Source organism: Sinocyclocheilus rhinocerous, unplaced genomic scaffold (genome assembly GCF_001515625.1).
Source record: "Sinocyclocheilus rhinocerous isolate Xijiao unplaced genomic scaffold, SAMN03320098_v1.1 scaffold1427, whole genome shotgun sequence".
NCBI classification, from domain to species: Eukaryota; Metazoa; Chordata; class Actinopteri; order Cypriniformes; family Cyprinidae; genus Sinocyclocheilus; species Sinocyclocheilus rhinocerous.
The window spans coordinates 342,370-355,238 of record NW_015632469.1 but is presented as its reverse complement, the minus strand read 5'-3'; the positions used below and the strand labels follow the sequence as shown (position 1 = coordinate 355,238).

General features: G+C 36.2%; 1 protein-coding gene across 1 annotated transcript in view; it reads left to right on the top strand.

Annotated features, from left to right (window-relative positions):
- LOC107742451 (AF4/FMR2 family member 4-like) overlaps positions 1-12,869 on the top strand; it is a 48,633-nt gene that overhangs the window by 23,751 nt on the left and 12,013 nt on the right. The window contains 8 exon segments of the mRNA XM_016555416.1: positions 2,225-2,269; positions 4,610-4,699; positions 5,040-5,070; positions 5,152-5,218; positions 5,807-5,887; positions 7,729-7,876; positions 9,802-10,626; positions 11,768-11,847. Of these exon segments, the coding sequence (XP_016410902.1) occupies positions 2,225-2,269; positions 4,610-4,699; positions 5,040-5,070; positions 5,152-5,218; positions 5,807-5,887; positions 7,729-7,876; positions 9,802-10,626; positions 11,768-11,847 (1,367 nt within the window).

Sequence of the window (12,869 nt, the reverse complement as noted above, 5' to 3'; positions counted from 1 at the left end):
GCGCACACCTTGCCGTCACTTTGTCTCACACACACGCAGAGAGAGCGATAATTGACGCGCTACATGTAAACGCTATTCTTTGTTGTATTTTCTTTTCAAAATAACGGCGTTCCTTTGGAATTCTTCAGCTTTTAAGAACTGCCGCTTTCTCCGGTAGTGGGCCGAACTAATGCGCAAACGGCAATCTCATTGGCTGGCGCTCACCTATTATCGTCCCCGTTTTGATTTCAGCAAATCAGTTCGAGCGAACGTAACAACCTGATTAATATTCATGAATCCAGTAGCTCATTAATCCTTAGTGCGTTTTATATTGTTCTTATTAGTAGAATTCGTATCATTATCATCTTATCAGTATTTTTGTTAATTTTTTCCCGATATTTTTTTTTGTTTGTTTTTTTGTACAAACACTGAATGACCAAAAAAGCACCACCACCAGTCCGAAGTTCAGTTAAAATGAGTCTGAGTCAGTCTGGCGAGTAAACTAAAAAATTTACTAGCCAATGGCGATTCAATTGCCAAGGTGTCCGTAGAGGGTTGACTTAAAAGAATTAAAAGAACCGTTTCATGTCTGTCCTTGCATCATTAACTTGTCAAGGTTGATATAGGATTTAGAAAGTAATTAGTAATAAGTAATTAAATACTTTTTGGAGAGAGTAATTTGTACAGTAATCTAATTACACTGTTGAAGATGTAATTAGTAACTAGTAATTAATTATACATATATTACATATATTATACATACTGGTAAAAAATGTATAGCCTGAATGCACTGTAAGTCGCGTCTGCTAAATGCATAAATGATTAATTACTTTTTTAAAGTAACTTACCCAACACTGCGAATTGGTTGCAAAATTCACCATTTTGACATTGAAATAGGCTATTTCACGCAGATCCAAAGAGTTTTTAATATATATTTCAAAGGAACTGACTGTCTTCAGAAAGGTTTTTAGTCACACTTTAGTTTGGGGACAAATTCTCACTATTAACTATAACTTTTCCTCAATAAACAACTACCTTACTATTAATAAGCAGCAAATTAGGAGTTTAAGTTTCAGGATTAAGGGATCTAAAATATGCTCATGCAGAATAAGACATTAATATGTGCTATAAGTACTAATAAACAGTCAGTATGCTAGTAATATGTATGCAAATAAGCAACTAGTTAATAGTGAGAATTGGTCCTTAAATTAAAGCGTTTTTGGTAACGCTTGCTTTACTTAAAGCCTTCATATATAATGCATTATAAAGGTCTATATAATGTATGTCGTAATGCATTTTATCTTTTCGTAAGTACTTGTAACCAAAGGCAAAATGCATTATAACATTTGTTTTTTAAAATGCATTGTACTTTCAAAAGGTGTACCAATGAATAGAAGTAATTAACTAATTAAGAAAATTAGTATAATGTATTATAACTGTGGTTATAAATATTCAGCATACAATGCATTATAACGTGCATTACAAGTAATAATTAATGCATTAAAACTACTTTGATAATGCATTATATGTAAAGAGTTACCTCCATATGATGCCGAATAAAGAAGTGTCGTGTACCAGGGTAACCGCTATATTTCTGCTTTAACATAAGCGCCACCTACTGTCAGAGATTTGCATTTTCAGTCAGTCGCTGTATGTCTAGAGGATTTTTGGACGAATTAATAGATCTGTAAAAAAGACATATCATTGCAGTCTTGCACACTCGTGTGCCTCCGATGACAGTACGCAGAAGTTGCACAAGTGCATGTTTTTATGACATGAAATTTACTTTATTTGTGTACATGCTAGGTGTCACAATGAGGTTGTCATATAAATTTGGCCATTCAGTTCCTGGCCATTCGGTTGGATCACACAGTTTTGTTTAGTCATAAAAGTGAGTTATACAAAGCAGAGTACAAACATTTGTTCTGATTTATGAAACCATCAAAAAAAGACTATTTTCTTTGGGATTTATTGTAACATTTTAGCTAGCCAGCATAAAACAGGGCAAGACTTTTCTGGCTTTGTTCCACCATTTAGCATGAACCATTAAGAAAATAATAAGGACCTATTACTGTAATAATGATAATAATGTTACGACCCCTTTACAATAACATTGGCAAGCTGCATGTATAATAGCTCTACTGAGGGTTTGACAACAAATTAAGTTATACTTGTGCTCACAAACAACCCTGTATATTTGATTGATGATAAGCAAAGATCTGCATGCTTTTGTTCATTCTTGCAGGTTTCAGTGGGAGCAGATGCGAGCTGTGTTGATGAAATATTAAAGGTAAAAACCATTTTATGTGCTGTCAATAGTGAAAGAACAGTTCGCTGTAAAATAAAAACTGTTATACTTTATTCACACTTGCTAGCAAAACATTAAATGTTTAACACTTAATGTTAAAGTGCCCCTATTATGGGTTATGAAAGGTTCATATTTTGGTTTTGGGAGTCCCCAACAACAAGTTGACATGCATGCGAGTTCAAAAAACACTTTTATTGTCTTATAATATGGAGTAATGATCCATATTATAGGACTATGAATCCATAATAATGTATCAACATGAAACGGCTTGGGATTCGTTTTTAAAAACGACTCATTTAAATGATTCAGAGTCGACTCTTTCTTTTGAGAGGCAATAAATGTAATGTCCCCATTTAGATAGCTAAGTAAACGCGTGTGTGTGTATAAAATAGTACATCCGTCTGGCGAGTAAACAAAAAAATTTACTAGCCAATGGCGATTATATTGCCAAGGTGTGCGTAGAGGGTTGACTTTATACACGGTGCACTTTCAGATTTAAAACTTCATGTGTTACACGCTGCATGAAAGGTCATTTTCAAAAATCCATAATGGGGCACTTTAAGTTAAAACATGTTAGCAATGCTTAGGAACATGTTAAATATGCTAACAATGCCTATCAACATGTTAACAGCACTAACAACAACACTAAACTAACAATTCCTAACAAACAAAATGCTAGCAACACTTAGCTAAATGTAAACAATTCCTAACAATGTTAAAATATGCTGACAACAGATTAGCAAAGCCTAGCAAGCATGTTGGCAACACTTAGCAATGTTAAATATGCTAACATGTTAACAATGCCTAGTAACATGCTAACAGTGTTAAATGCTAAGGACATACTACATGTTAAAGATGCCTAGCAACATGTTAAAATATGTTGATGACATGCTAGCAACACTTAGCACTATGTTAAATGTTAACGGCATGTTAAAAAGGTTAACAATGCCTAGAAGCATGCTAGCAACACTTCGCTTAATGTTAAAAACATGTTAACAATGCCTAGCGACATGCTAAGTGTTAAATGCTAAGAACATACTACATGTTAAAGATGCCTAGCAACATGTTAAAATATGCTGACGACATGCTAGCAACACTTAGCACTATGTTAAATGTTAACGGCATGTTAAAAAGGTTAACAATGCCTAGCGACATGCTAAGTGTTAAATGCTAAGAACATACTACATGTTAAAGATGCCTAGCAACATGTTAAAATATGCTGACGACATGCTAGCAACACTTAGCACTATGTTAAATGTTAACGGCATGTTAAAAAGGTTAACAATGCCTAGCGACATGCTAAGTGTTAAATGCTAAGAACATACTACATGTTAAAGATGCCTAGCAACATGTTAAAATATGCTGACAGCAGACTAACAGAGCTTAGCGAACATGTTAGCAACACTTTAATTTTAAAACGTTAACAATGCCTGCCAACATATTAAATACTAACAACATTTTAAAACATGTTAACAATTCCATGTTAACATGCTAGCAACACTTAGCTAAATGTTAAAAACGTTAACAATGCCTACCGACATGCTAAGTGTTAAATGCTAAGAACATACTACATGTTAAAGATGCCTAGCAACATGTTAAAATATGCTGACGACATGCTAGCAACACTAAGCACTGTTAAATGTTAATGGTATGTTAAAAAGGTTAACAATGCCATGCGTACATGCTAGCAACACTTAGCTAAATGTTAAAAACATGTTAATAATGCCTTGCAACTTCTTACAGTATTCTAGCAATGCTTACCAACATGGTAAAACATGCTAATGGTTTTGTTTAATGTGTTTTTTTTTATTATTAGTCTGATGAGGTCTAATAGGGTCTGAAATAGTCTTGGGTTTTTCCAATTTTATCTGAGGAAAACCTTTAGAATTCAAGTTTTTTGATCTCTCTTAAACTTGACAAAGCAGGCTTTAGTTTCTCTCAAAGAGAGGCACTTCTCTGACATTTTCTTCACTTCTAATCCTTAATAACATTGTTCACAAGGGATACGTAAAGAATAGAGCTGTAAGAAATGACAGAAAGCACTTGGAAGTAATGTCAGTATTTAAAAAATGTGCTAATATGGAAATGTTTCGGTTAACGCTGCCTCTCATGTAATATGTAAGTGTCTCCGTCACTGGAGATGCATTAGAATGAAGGTATAAATGCAATTAGACTGTAAAGCTTCAGAGGGAAGACATGAAACGCATGGAAATGCAGTGTAAAACAGGCCTTCATTGAGTTGTCAAAGCAATTCACATACTAGCTTTATCTCTGGTTTCTAAGATCTGTTGATTGGGGTTTTTTGTTTTCTTTCTCCACCAGGAAATGACTCAGGTCTGGCCTCCTCCACTAACAGCCATTCACACGCCCTGCAAGACAGAGCTGTCAAAGTTTCCTTTCTCCACCTCCAAGGTCAGACTTGAAAGGGTCACAGAGCAGCAGGACACCTGCCGCACACTTGTCCATTTTTATCATGTTTGCAGGACATTATAGAAATAATGAGTTGTTCAGACGACAATAATGAGAATGATACCTACATGCATAAATACTAAAAACACACAAAAACATATTTAGACCCGTGAACTGCTCTTCAGTTGCATTCGTTCGTTCAGCAGACAAATGATGATCTAGTTTTCGAAAGTGTCCAGATTCATTTTGAACTTCTATATCTATTGTTAGCATAGCATTTTAAACCAGTGAAACGTTTTTGTGATGTATGTGTAATAAGTCATTGTTGCCTTCTTTGTTGTAGGATGCCCAGCACCTGTCTTTTGGGGCCCAAAGTAAGTTTTAGAAATCATTTTATCAAACTATAATGGCTCTTTGCTCATTTGTGTGTGCTGATGATTGTTTTCCCCTCTTAGAAAAACTCTCAGGAAAGAGCGCATCCACCAGTCAGCCGTCTAAGCCCTCCGACAACGAGCAGTCCAAGTGAGCCACTGATATACTTACATCTACCTGCAGCTTTTTCTGTTTGAACTATTCGATCTATTTGAAGAGTTCAGTCAAGCATTAGACTGTAGATCAATCCGAGATTCATTTTGCATATGCATGTCGAATATTTTCATAACATGAGCTGCTTAAAATGAAGAAAGTAATTGATATAGCTGATATTCAGGATCGATTATTGATGGCTGCTGTTGACCCATACAATGTATTTTTGGCTATTGCTACAAATATATCCCAGTGACTTAAGACTGGTTTTGTGCTCCAGGGTCACATATATATGATATAGACATGCAGAAACGCATGCTAGTTTGCAGTCAGCTGTATGGTCCAGACGCAGCCAACAAGTCAAGTCACCTTTATTTATATACCACTTTTAACAATACAGATTGTGTCAAAGCAGCTTTACAGTATTAAATAGGAAAAATAGTGTGTAATAATGCAAAACAGTAAACACTAAATTTTCAGTTAAAGTCAGTTCATCATTATAACAAACACCGCCGTTAGTTCTTTGCAGTCGGCTTGGTGTGTCCCATGCTTTACTGGTCTCCTCTTGTCTTGCTCTCATTTCAGCACACTGCATGAAGATCTGAAGCTCAGCAGCAGCGAAGACAGTGACGGAGAGCAAGATCCTGCCAAAAACCCCTCGACAAGGTGACACACTCAAGCTTATCATCACTCAAACCCCAACTAATATTCAGAGAAGTTGTGTACTTTTTCTTTTTTGATTCCATGCCGTAAGGTGACAATGAAACATTTCAACATGCACATTAGGTTAGCCTTAATTTAAGGTAGTCCTAATTTTGTCTGGTCTACTTTCTGGACCATAATGCATTTTGTTCTGGCCAAGAACTGCCTGCTTATATAGGAAGGGACCGCAGCTAACCACAATTTGAAATGTTGGGATTTAGGAGCAATATGAAATGTGCTATGATATTATACCTACGTGAAAGAAATGAAATCCAGTTCTTTTTGCTGCTGTCTAAATGAATCATCACACTGATCGTTGGTGCCATTGGTGTTTGAAACATTAAACTCTGTAGTGTGTTATTTCAGGATCTTGCACTATGCACTTTGCTTCTGTCAAAAACCTAAAAGGAGTTTATCATTGAAACATGTTTCTTGATTATGATGTTACTTGAGCTTGTCTTGAGTTATCACTTGCTGTTGTTTTCATGGCAATGGGAATGCATCAAATGGTTGCAGGCAAATTTGAGGAAATTTGCAAAAGCCTCCCTCCAGCCCTCCACACACTTTAAAATCCCTAATGTAGAGTTGCACCAGCCGTTCGTAAGTTCCTACTTTAATTAAAGTCCATGCTAGAGACTTAGTAGCTACTAGCCTGTTTGTAAGTAACTCTGTACTTTATTTGGTTGCACCATGTGTTCTTATTTCAGAATGTAGGTGGTAGGTCATAAGCTCTAAAAAGTACTGCATAGGCGAGCGAATATGATGTTTACCCTCAAAGATCCAATCGCAAACACAAGCAGAAGTTATATTCAAATGCATTTGTAATTTTAGTTTATCCTTGATTCTAACTACTTTTGTGTCATGCGCTTCCACTGACATACGATGCTTAATCATGAAATAACTTAAGTATTTTTATTAGTGCTGTCAATCAATAAAAAAATTAACTAATTAATTACACATTTTCCTGTAATCCTGATTAATCGCACTTTACATTATTTTTTAGATTCAGTGTGAAAATATATGTATGATAATTTTTAATGTAGAATCAACAGTATATAAAGACAGTGTATAAATATTTATATAAAAGTACTATAAATGCAGGCAAGTATCACCAATACTGATGCCTCTGTTACTGATAGATTTTTTGTATTTATTTTTTTTAAATAAATTTCTTGGTTAACATGAGGAAATACAACCATTCAACATTGAAGCTGTGCAATCATTTTAATAGGCCTTAATTGTTACAGAACTTAAAAAATATATAACATTGTTTTAAACTTACTATAAAATTATCTTCACATAAACCCATTATAATAAATGTCACATTTAGCTATGCCTTTAATATAGTTTGTGTAAATGAGTGCAAATGTCGTCATCATCATCATGTGTCTAAGAAGAACTAAAACATGAGCTTATTGATGCAATTCAGTCAATCTGCTATTTTATTTCTCCTGCTCATGGGCTTTAGTAAATATTTAGTTTATACATAGTTGCATTTCTGTTAAGTTCAATAGTGCAATGCAGAAACATTTAGTTGGGTGTATGTTGTAACATAGTGTCCCTTTATGTCAAAACTAGGCTAAGTTGTAACTTGCGCACAGCTGGTGCAAACGGCCCTAGGTGAATCTTGTAAATGACGGGTAAAGAGATGCACATTGCTCATTATGGGGGTTTTGGTGAATAAACTTGCTCAAGGAGTGTATTGACATCATCTCACTTGGATTTGTGCCTTTGCAAAGTTGAAGTGAATGCATGAGGAAACACGCAGCCAACAAGACGGTAATAAAGTTGTATGTCTACCCCAGTAACAACAGTAATAACAGCGAGGCTCCTGAACAAGTGGACACCAGCAGTCACAGCGGTTCAGAGAGCAGCTCCGGTTCAGACAGCGAGAGCGAGAGCAGCTCTACAGACAGTGAGAACAACGAACCACCTCGTCCTGCTTCACCCGAGGTGAATCTCCTGCACAAACACAGCCTTCAGTCGCACACATAGATCAACTCCTCACGTGAAAGCTGATTTACTGCCAAGCAGGATTATGATAATGACACAATATGTAGGGTTGGGTATCGGTTTTGCGATTCCATTTCTGCTTTTCGTTTCTAGTTCTTACCGATTCCCAGTTTTGATTAAAAAGAAGTCAAACATTTAGATATCAGACATATTTATTCTGTTTTTTTGCAAAACACCATGAACGGCATCCTACAAAATAAAAAAATAAATAAACAGCCAATAGTAACTTTTGCTTATGGTTTTAATAAAAGTACCACAGCAAAAACAGCTAGACTAACTAATATCGATTTTAAACATGATTAAAGACAAGTAGACAGTCATTAATAAAACAATAACCGATAAACACTTTAATAATAGCACAAATAAAACAGTACAGAAATTAAAATCCAATTTAAAAAACACTAGGTTTTGTTTTTATTAATAAAATGTAAATTAATCCTTATTAAAGTTACAAAAAAAAATTTATTCAGTCAAGATCAATGACTGATTGTCTTTCGTTTTGTTCTTTGATTAACGGTAATGACGCAGATTGCAGCAGGTAGAGGCTGCTGTCACTTTAAGACCAAATGCACAGATCCTGTAACCTGATACACATGCGTCTTCTTTCTCAATGGTTTACATTCACTTAAGACAAAACTAATTGTGTTTTTATGAGTATATTTTAACTAGGGCTGTCAAAATTAACATGTTAATTGTGCGATTCTTTTTTTTTCAGTTTAACACGTTAAATATTTAATTGCAATTAATGCAGCACTGAGTTCTGTTTCACGGACAAAATTGTCAAAATACCCATTTTTGGCAAGTGACCTCATAAACCTTGTCTTAAATGAGTTAAAAAGTCCTAAATGGCCATAAAGGATAAAGAGAGAAAACCAGATGTGTGTCAGATCCGCGTCACGTGCATCAAGTTTTAAAGAGACAGCGCTGCTTTTAAAGTGAAACCTGCTGCAGTCTGTCATTGATGGAAATCAAAGAACAAAAGAAAAGAGAATCAGTCACTGCTATGCTCGCTGATTAACTTTTGTAGCTTGAATAAAGATTAATCTATGTTCAATTTATAGTATAGTATACATATACAATTTATGGTTTGTGAAGATTGTTTTAGGTTAACTTAAAAATAAATGTTATATTTTCAAAGCCTATTAAATGTTAAAAATAATGCCTTTCAGTTATACTGTAATGTTGAATGGCTATAATTAATGGCTAAAATTGAGGGCAAAATGCATTTTAAGAGAGACATCAGTAGCAGTATTTGTATCAGTGATACTGGCCTCCATTAATAATAGGCTAATTAGTAAAAAGATGCCATTAAACACATATTTAAAATATACCATCTTTATGTTGTTTCTACATTAATTTGGAGATTCAATGTAAAATTGACAATATCGTGATCTTTATGTTGTTTCTACATTAATTTGGAGATTCAATGTGAAATTGACAATATCGTGATTTATTACATGAAAATGTGCGATTATTTTTTTTAATCGATTTGACGGCACTAATTTTAACAATTTTGTGTAGAATTGTCAGAGAGCTCAATTTGGTATTCGCACACTATATGAGTGCAGTTTGGATGTGTGCAGCAGAGTGAGCACTCTTTCGCGTGTTCTTGCGCTTGAATGTTCACATTAAAATGCGCACACAGGAATCAATAAGCAGAATTGAAATGCGCATCTTATCGAATCCACGGTTCTTGGAAATGTAGAACCGGTTCTCAATCCCCAACCCTAGCAATATATAATGTGTGTATATTTCCCTCAACATTGTTAGACCATGCCTATATATAATTGACCAGATTAGGTTTTATGCTGAACTGAGTTTGATGTCACACTCAATGCATGTTTCCCTGTTTGACATCATCACAGCGGGAACAGCCCACGGCTAACAAATGGCAGCTGGACAACTGGTTCAAGAAAGTCAACAAGTCGTCCCCTGCTTCTCCGGTGGAGAACAGCAGCACGACGGCAACAAAGTATAAGAAAGAGGGGCGAGGAGAAAACTCCAGCAGGGTCTACAGTGGCTCGGGTTCAAAAGACACGGCGCCCTCTGCCGGGCGAGACCTTCGGCCAAACCAGAAGGGGCAAGACAGGCGAAGTCAGAGGTCTCCCGCTCAGAGCGAGGGGGGAAGTCAGAAGGGGCGGCGACTGGAGGTGGGCAAGAAGCAGCCTAAAAAGCCAGACAAGCCGCCTGTGGTGGAGGAGCCAAAGGGTGGGCTCAAGGTGGAGACCGAACCCTCGCCCGAGATCCCGTCGCACAGAGTCCGTGCTCCCAACAAGGGCCTCCGCAAGCCCAACATCAAGAAGGAGCCCAAAACCTCCTCCCCTCGCCCGGCGCAAGACAAACGCAAGAAACCGGCCAGCAAGTCGCGTGAGTTCATAGAATCCGATTCGTCAGCGTCGGACTCGGAGGGCAACGAAAGCGTCCCCTCATCTTCGCAGACGCCAAGAGAGCAGTATGCAGAGAACCCGTCTGTCCTGTTCTCGCCTATGCTTTCCCCGCTGAGCGACCAAGAAGGGAGGCTGCCGCCCAGACTGCTGGTGCAGATCGACCTCAGTCTGCTGTCCAGAGTGCCTGGTCGAGTCTACAAGGAAACCGAGGTGAAAGCGGAGAGGGGCTCCCCTGCTGAAGGAAAAGACTTGCAGAAACAGCCGGGAGAAAAGGGAGCCAGCAAGGGGAAGAGAAAACACAAGGTTGGTGGCAGCTCTTCTGTGGGGATTTTTTGGGGGGATTTGCTAGAATATATGTGACCCTGGACCACAAAACCAGTCATAAGGGTAAATTTTTTGAAATTGAGATTTATACAGCATCTGAAAGCTGAATAAATAAGTTTTCCATTGATGTATGGTTTGTTAGGATAGGACAATATTTAGCCGAGATACAACTATTTGAAAATCTGAGGGTCCAAAACATTTAAAATATTGAGAAAATTGCCTTTAAAGTTTCCAAATAAAGTTCTTAGCAATGCATATTACTAATCAAAAATTAGTTTTGATATATTTATGGTAGAAAATTTACAAAATATCTTCATGGGACATGATCTTTACTTAATATCCTAATGATTTTTGGCATAAAAGAAAAATTGGTAATTTTGACCCATACAATGTATTGTTGGCTATTGCTACAAATATTCCCGTGCTACTTAAGACTGGTTTTGTGCTCCAGGGTCACATATTTCCGTGATTTATTTGTCTCGTACTATACACTGCTGCATCATCACTTTTCACCCTCCGCCTGAAACGCTGTTTTACTTCCTGTCTTTTTAAAGCCTGCCTTCTGAACGCCCAATATGCTCTGAATGATGTTGGTTGTATCCTTGGTTTAATTGTAAACATACAGTTTGGGGTCATTAACATTTTTATTTATTTTTTTTAAGAAGTCTCTTATGCTCACTAAGGCTACATTGGCTTTTGTGAGCTTTCATTGCAATTAAACTGTTGAATATATTGTCAAATGTAATTGGTTCTTGTGATCAAAGCTGGATTTTCAGCATCATTACTCCAGTCTTCTTCAGTGTCACATGATCCTTCAGAAATCACTATAATATGTCGATTTGCTGCTCGGTAAACATTTCTGAATATTATTAATGTTGAAAACAGTTGTGCTGCTTCATATTGTTATGGAAAAAGTGATACATTTTTAGTAAAGATCCTTTGATGAATAGAAAAATACAGCATTTATTTAAAATAGAAATATTCTGTATTTATATAATAAATGTCTTTATGTGGCCTTGCTGAATAAATGTACCAATTAAAAAAAAAAAAAAATCTTACTGACCCCAAACTTTTGAACAATTGTGTACCTTTTTTAATAACTATTGTGTTTCTTCCACAGAATGATGACGATGGTCTCAAACCAGACGGTAAGAAGTCCAAACAGGATGAAAAGTCGTCACACAAATCGAGCAGTAAAGAGTGAGTTCATTCTGCTTTAATCCCTCAAATTTTATAACTGAAAAGCAAATATTAATGTTGGTGAACTTTCTGTAAATGCATTGCAATGCATTATTTTTTTTTATTTAAAATCACAACAATTTTCATATACTTTTGAGTAAGCAACTGCAAGATCTTTACCTTTAAACAGCAAAAATGTTTTAGTGAATGGACGGCATATTTTAACAATGTATATTCCATTGGTGCAAAAAAGCCTCTTTTGATTGCCAAAGGACACATTAAAAAAAATCTTTGTTACAAAAATGTATCAATTTGTAACATCGCTTCTCTTTTACTTTAATATATCGGATCACATGTATCTGCAGATTGTGGTAAACCATAAATAACCTGCAAATTGACATAGTATCAAAAATAACCATTTTTTAAAATGTTTATTTTTTAATACACTGGCTTTTCATTCTACAAAACTGTTCAAATGTATTACATTGTGGTTAAACCAATACTAGGGGGTGCATAATCTGGCAGGGTGCAAATTTCGGCACTACACCGGCACGGTATCAATACCGTGTTCGGAAAGAAAATGACATGTATACGGAACCCCTAAAGGGAATAAATACGATATATATTTCAATATTTTCCCTCGCAGTTATATCAATGGGTAATTATACTACATATATATTTCGGGCATCAGGGAGCTGCTATTATGCCTGGTATTAAAACTGCTTTTGAAAGCACGATTCTTCAACTTTTACGTAACGCATCCTGTATTGTGCATGTACAGTAATACATCTAGTTTCTGGAAATTTTTACAGCACTTTATGTAATAACTTTGTTAAATCTAGGGTTGGGCCGATAGACGATGCCATCACAGCGGTGCTGTGGTACGTCGCAGAAACACATCAGTGGCTCTCTGAAACGAACACAATCTGATAGACATCACAATGTTGAGCCGGCATCGTGATCCCAATACCGTGTTCGGAAAGAAAATGACATGTATACGGAACCCCTAAAGGGAATAAATACGAGATGGGAGGAAAATACAT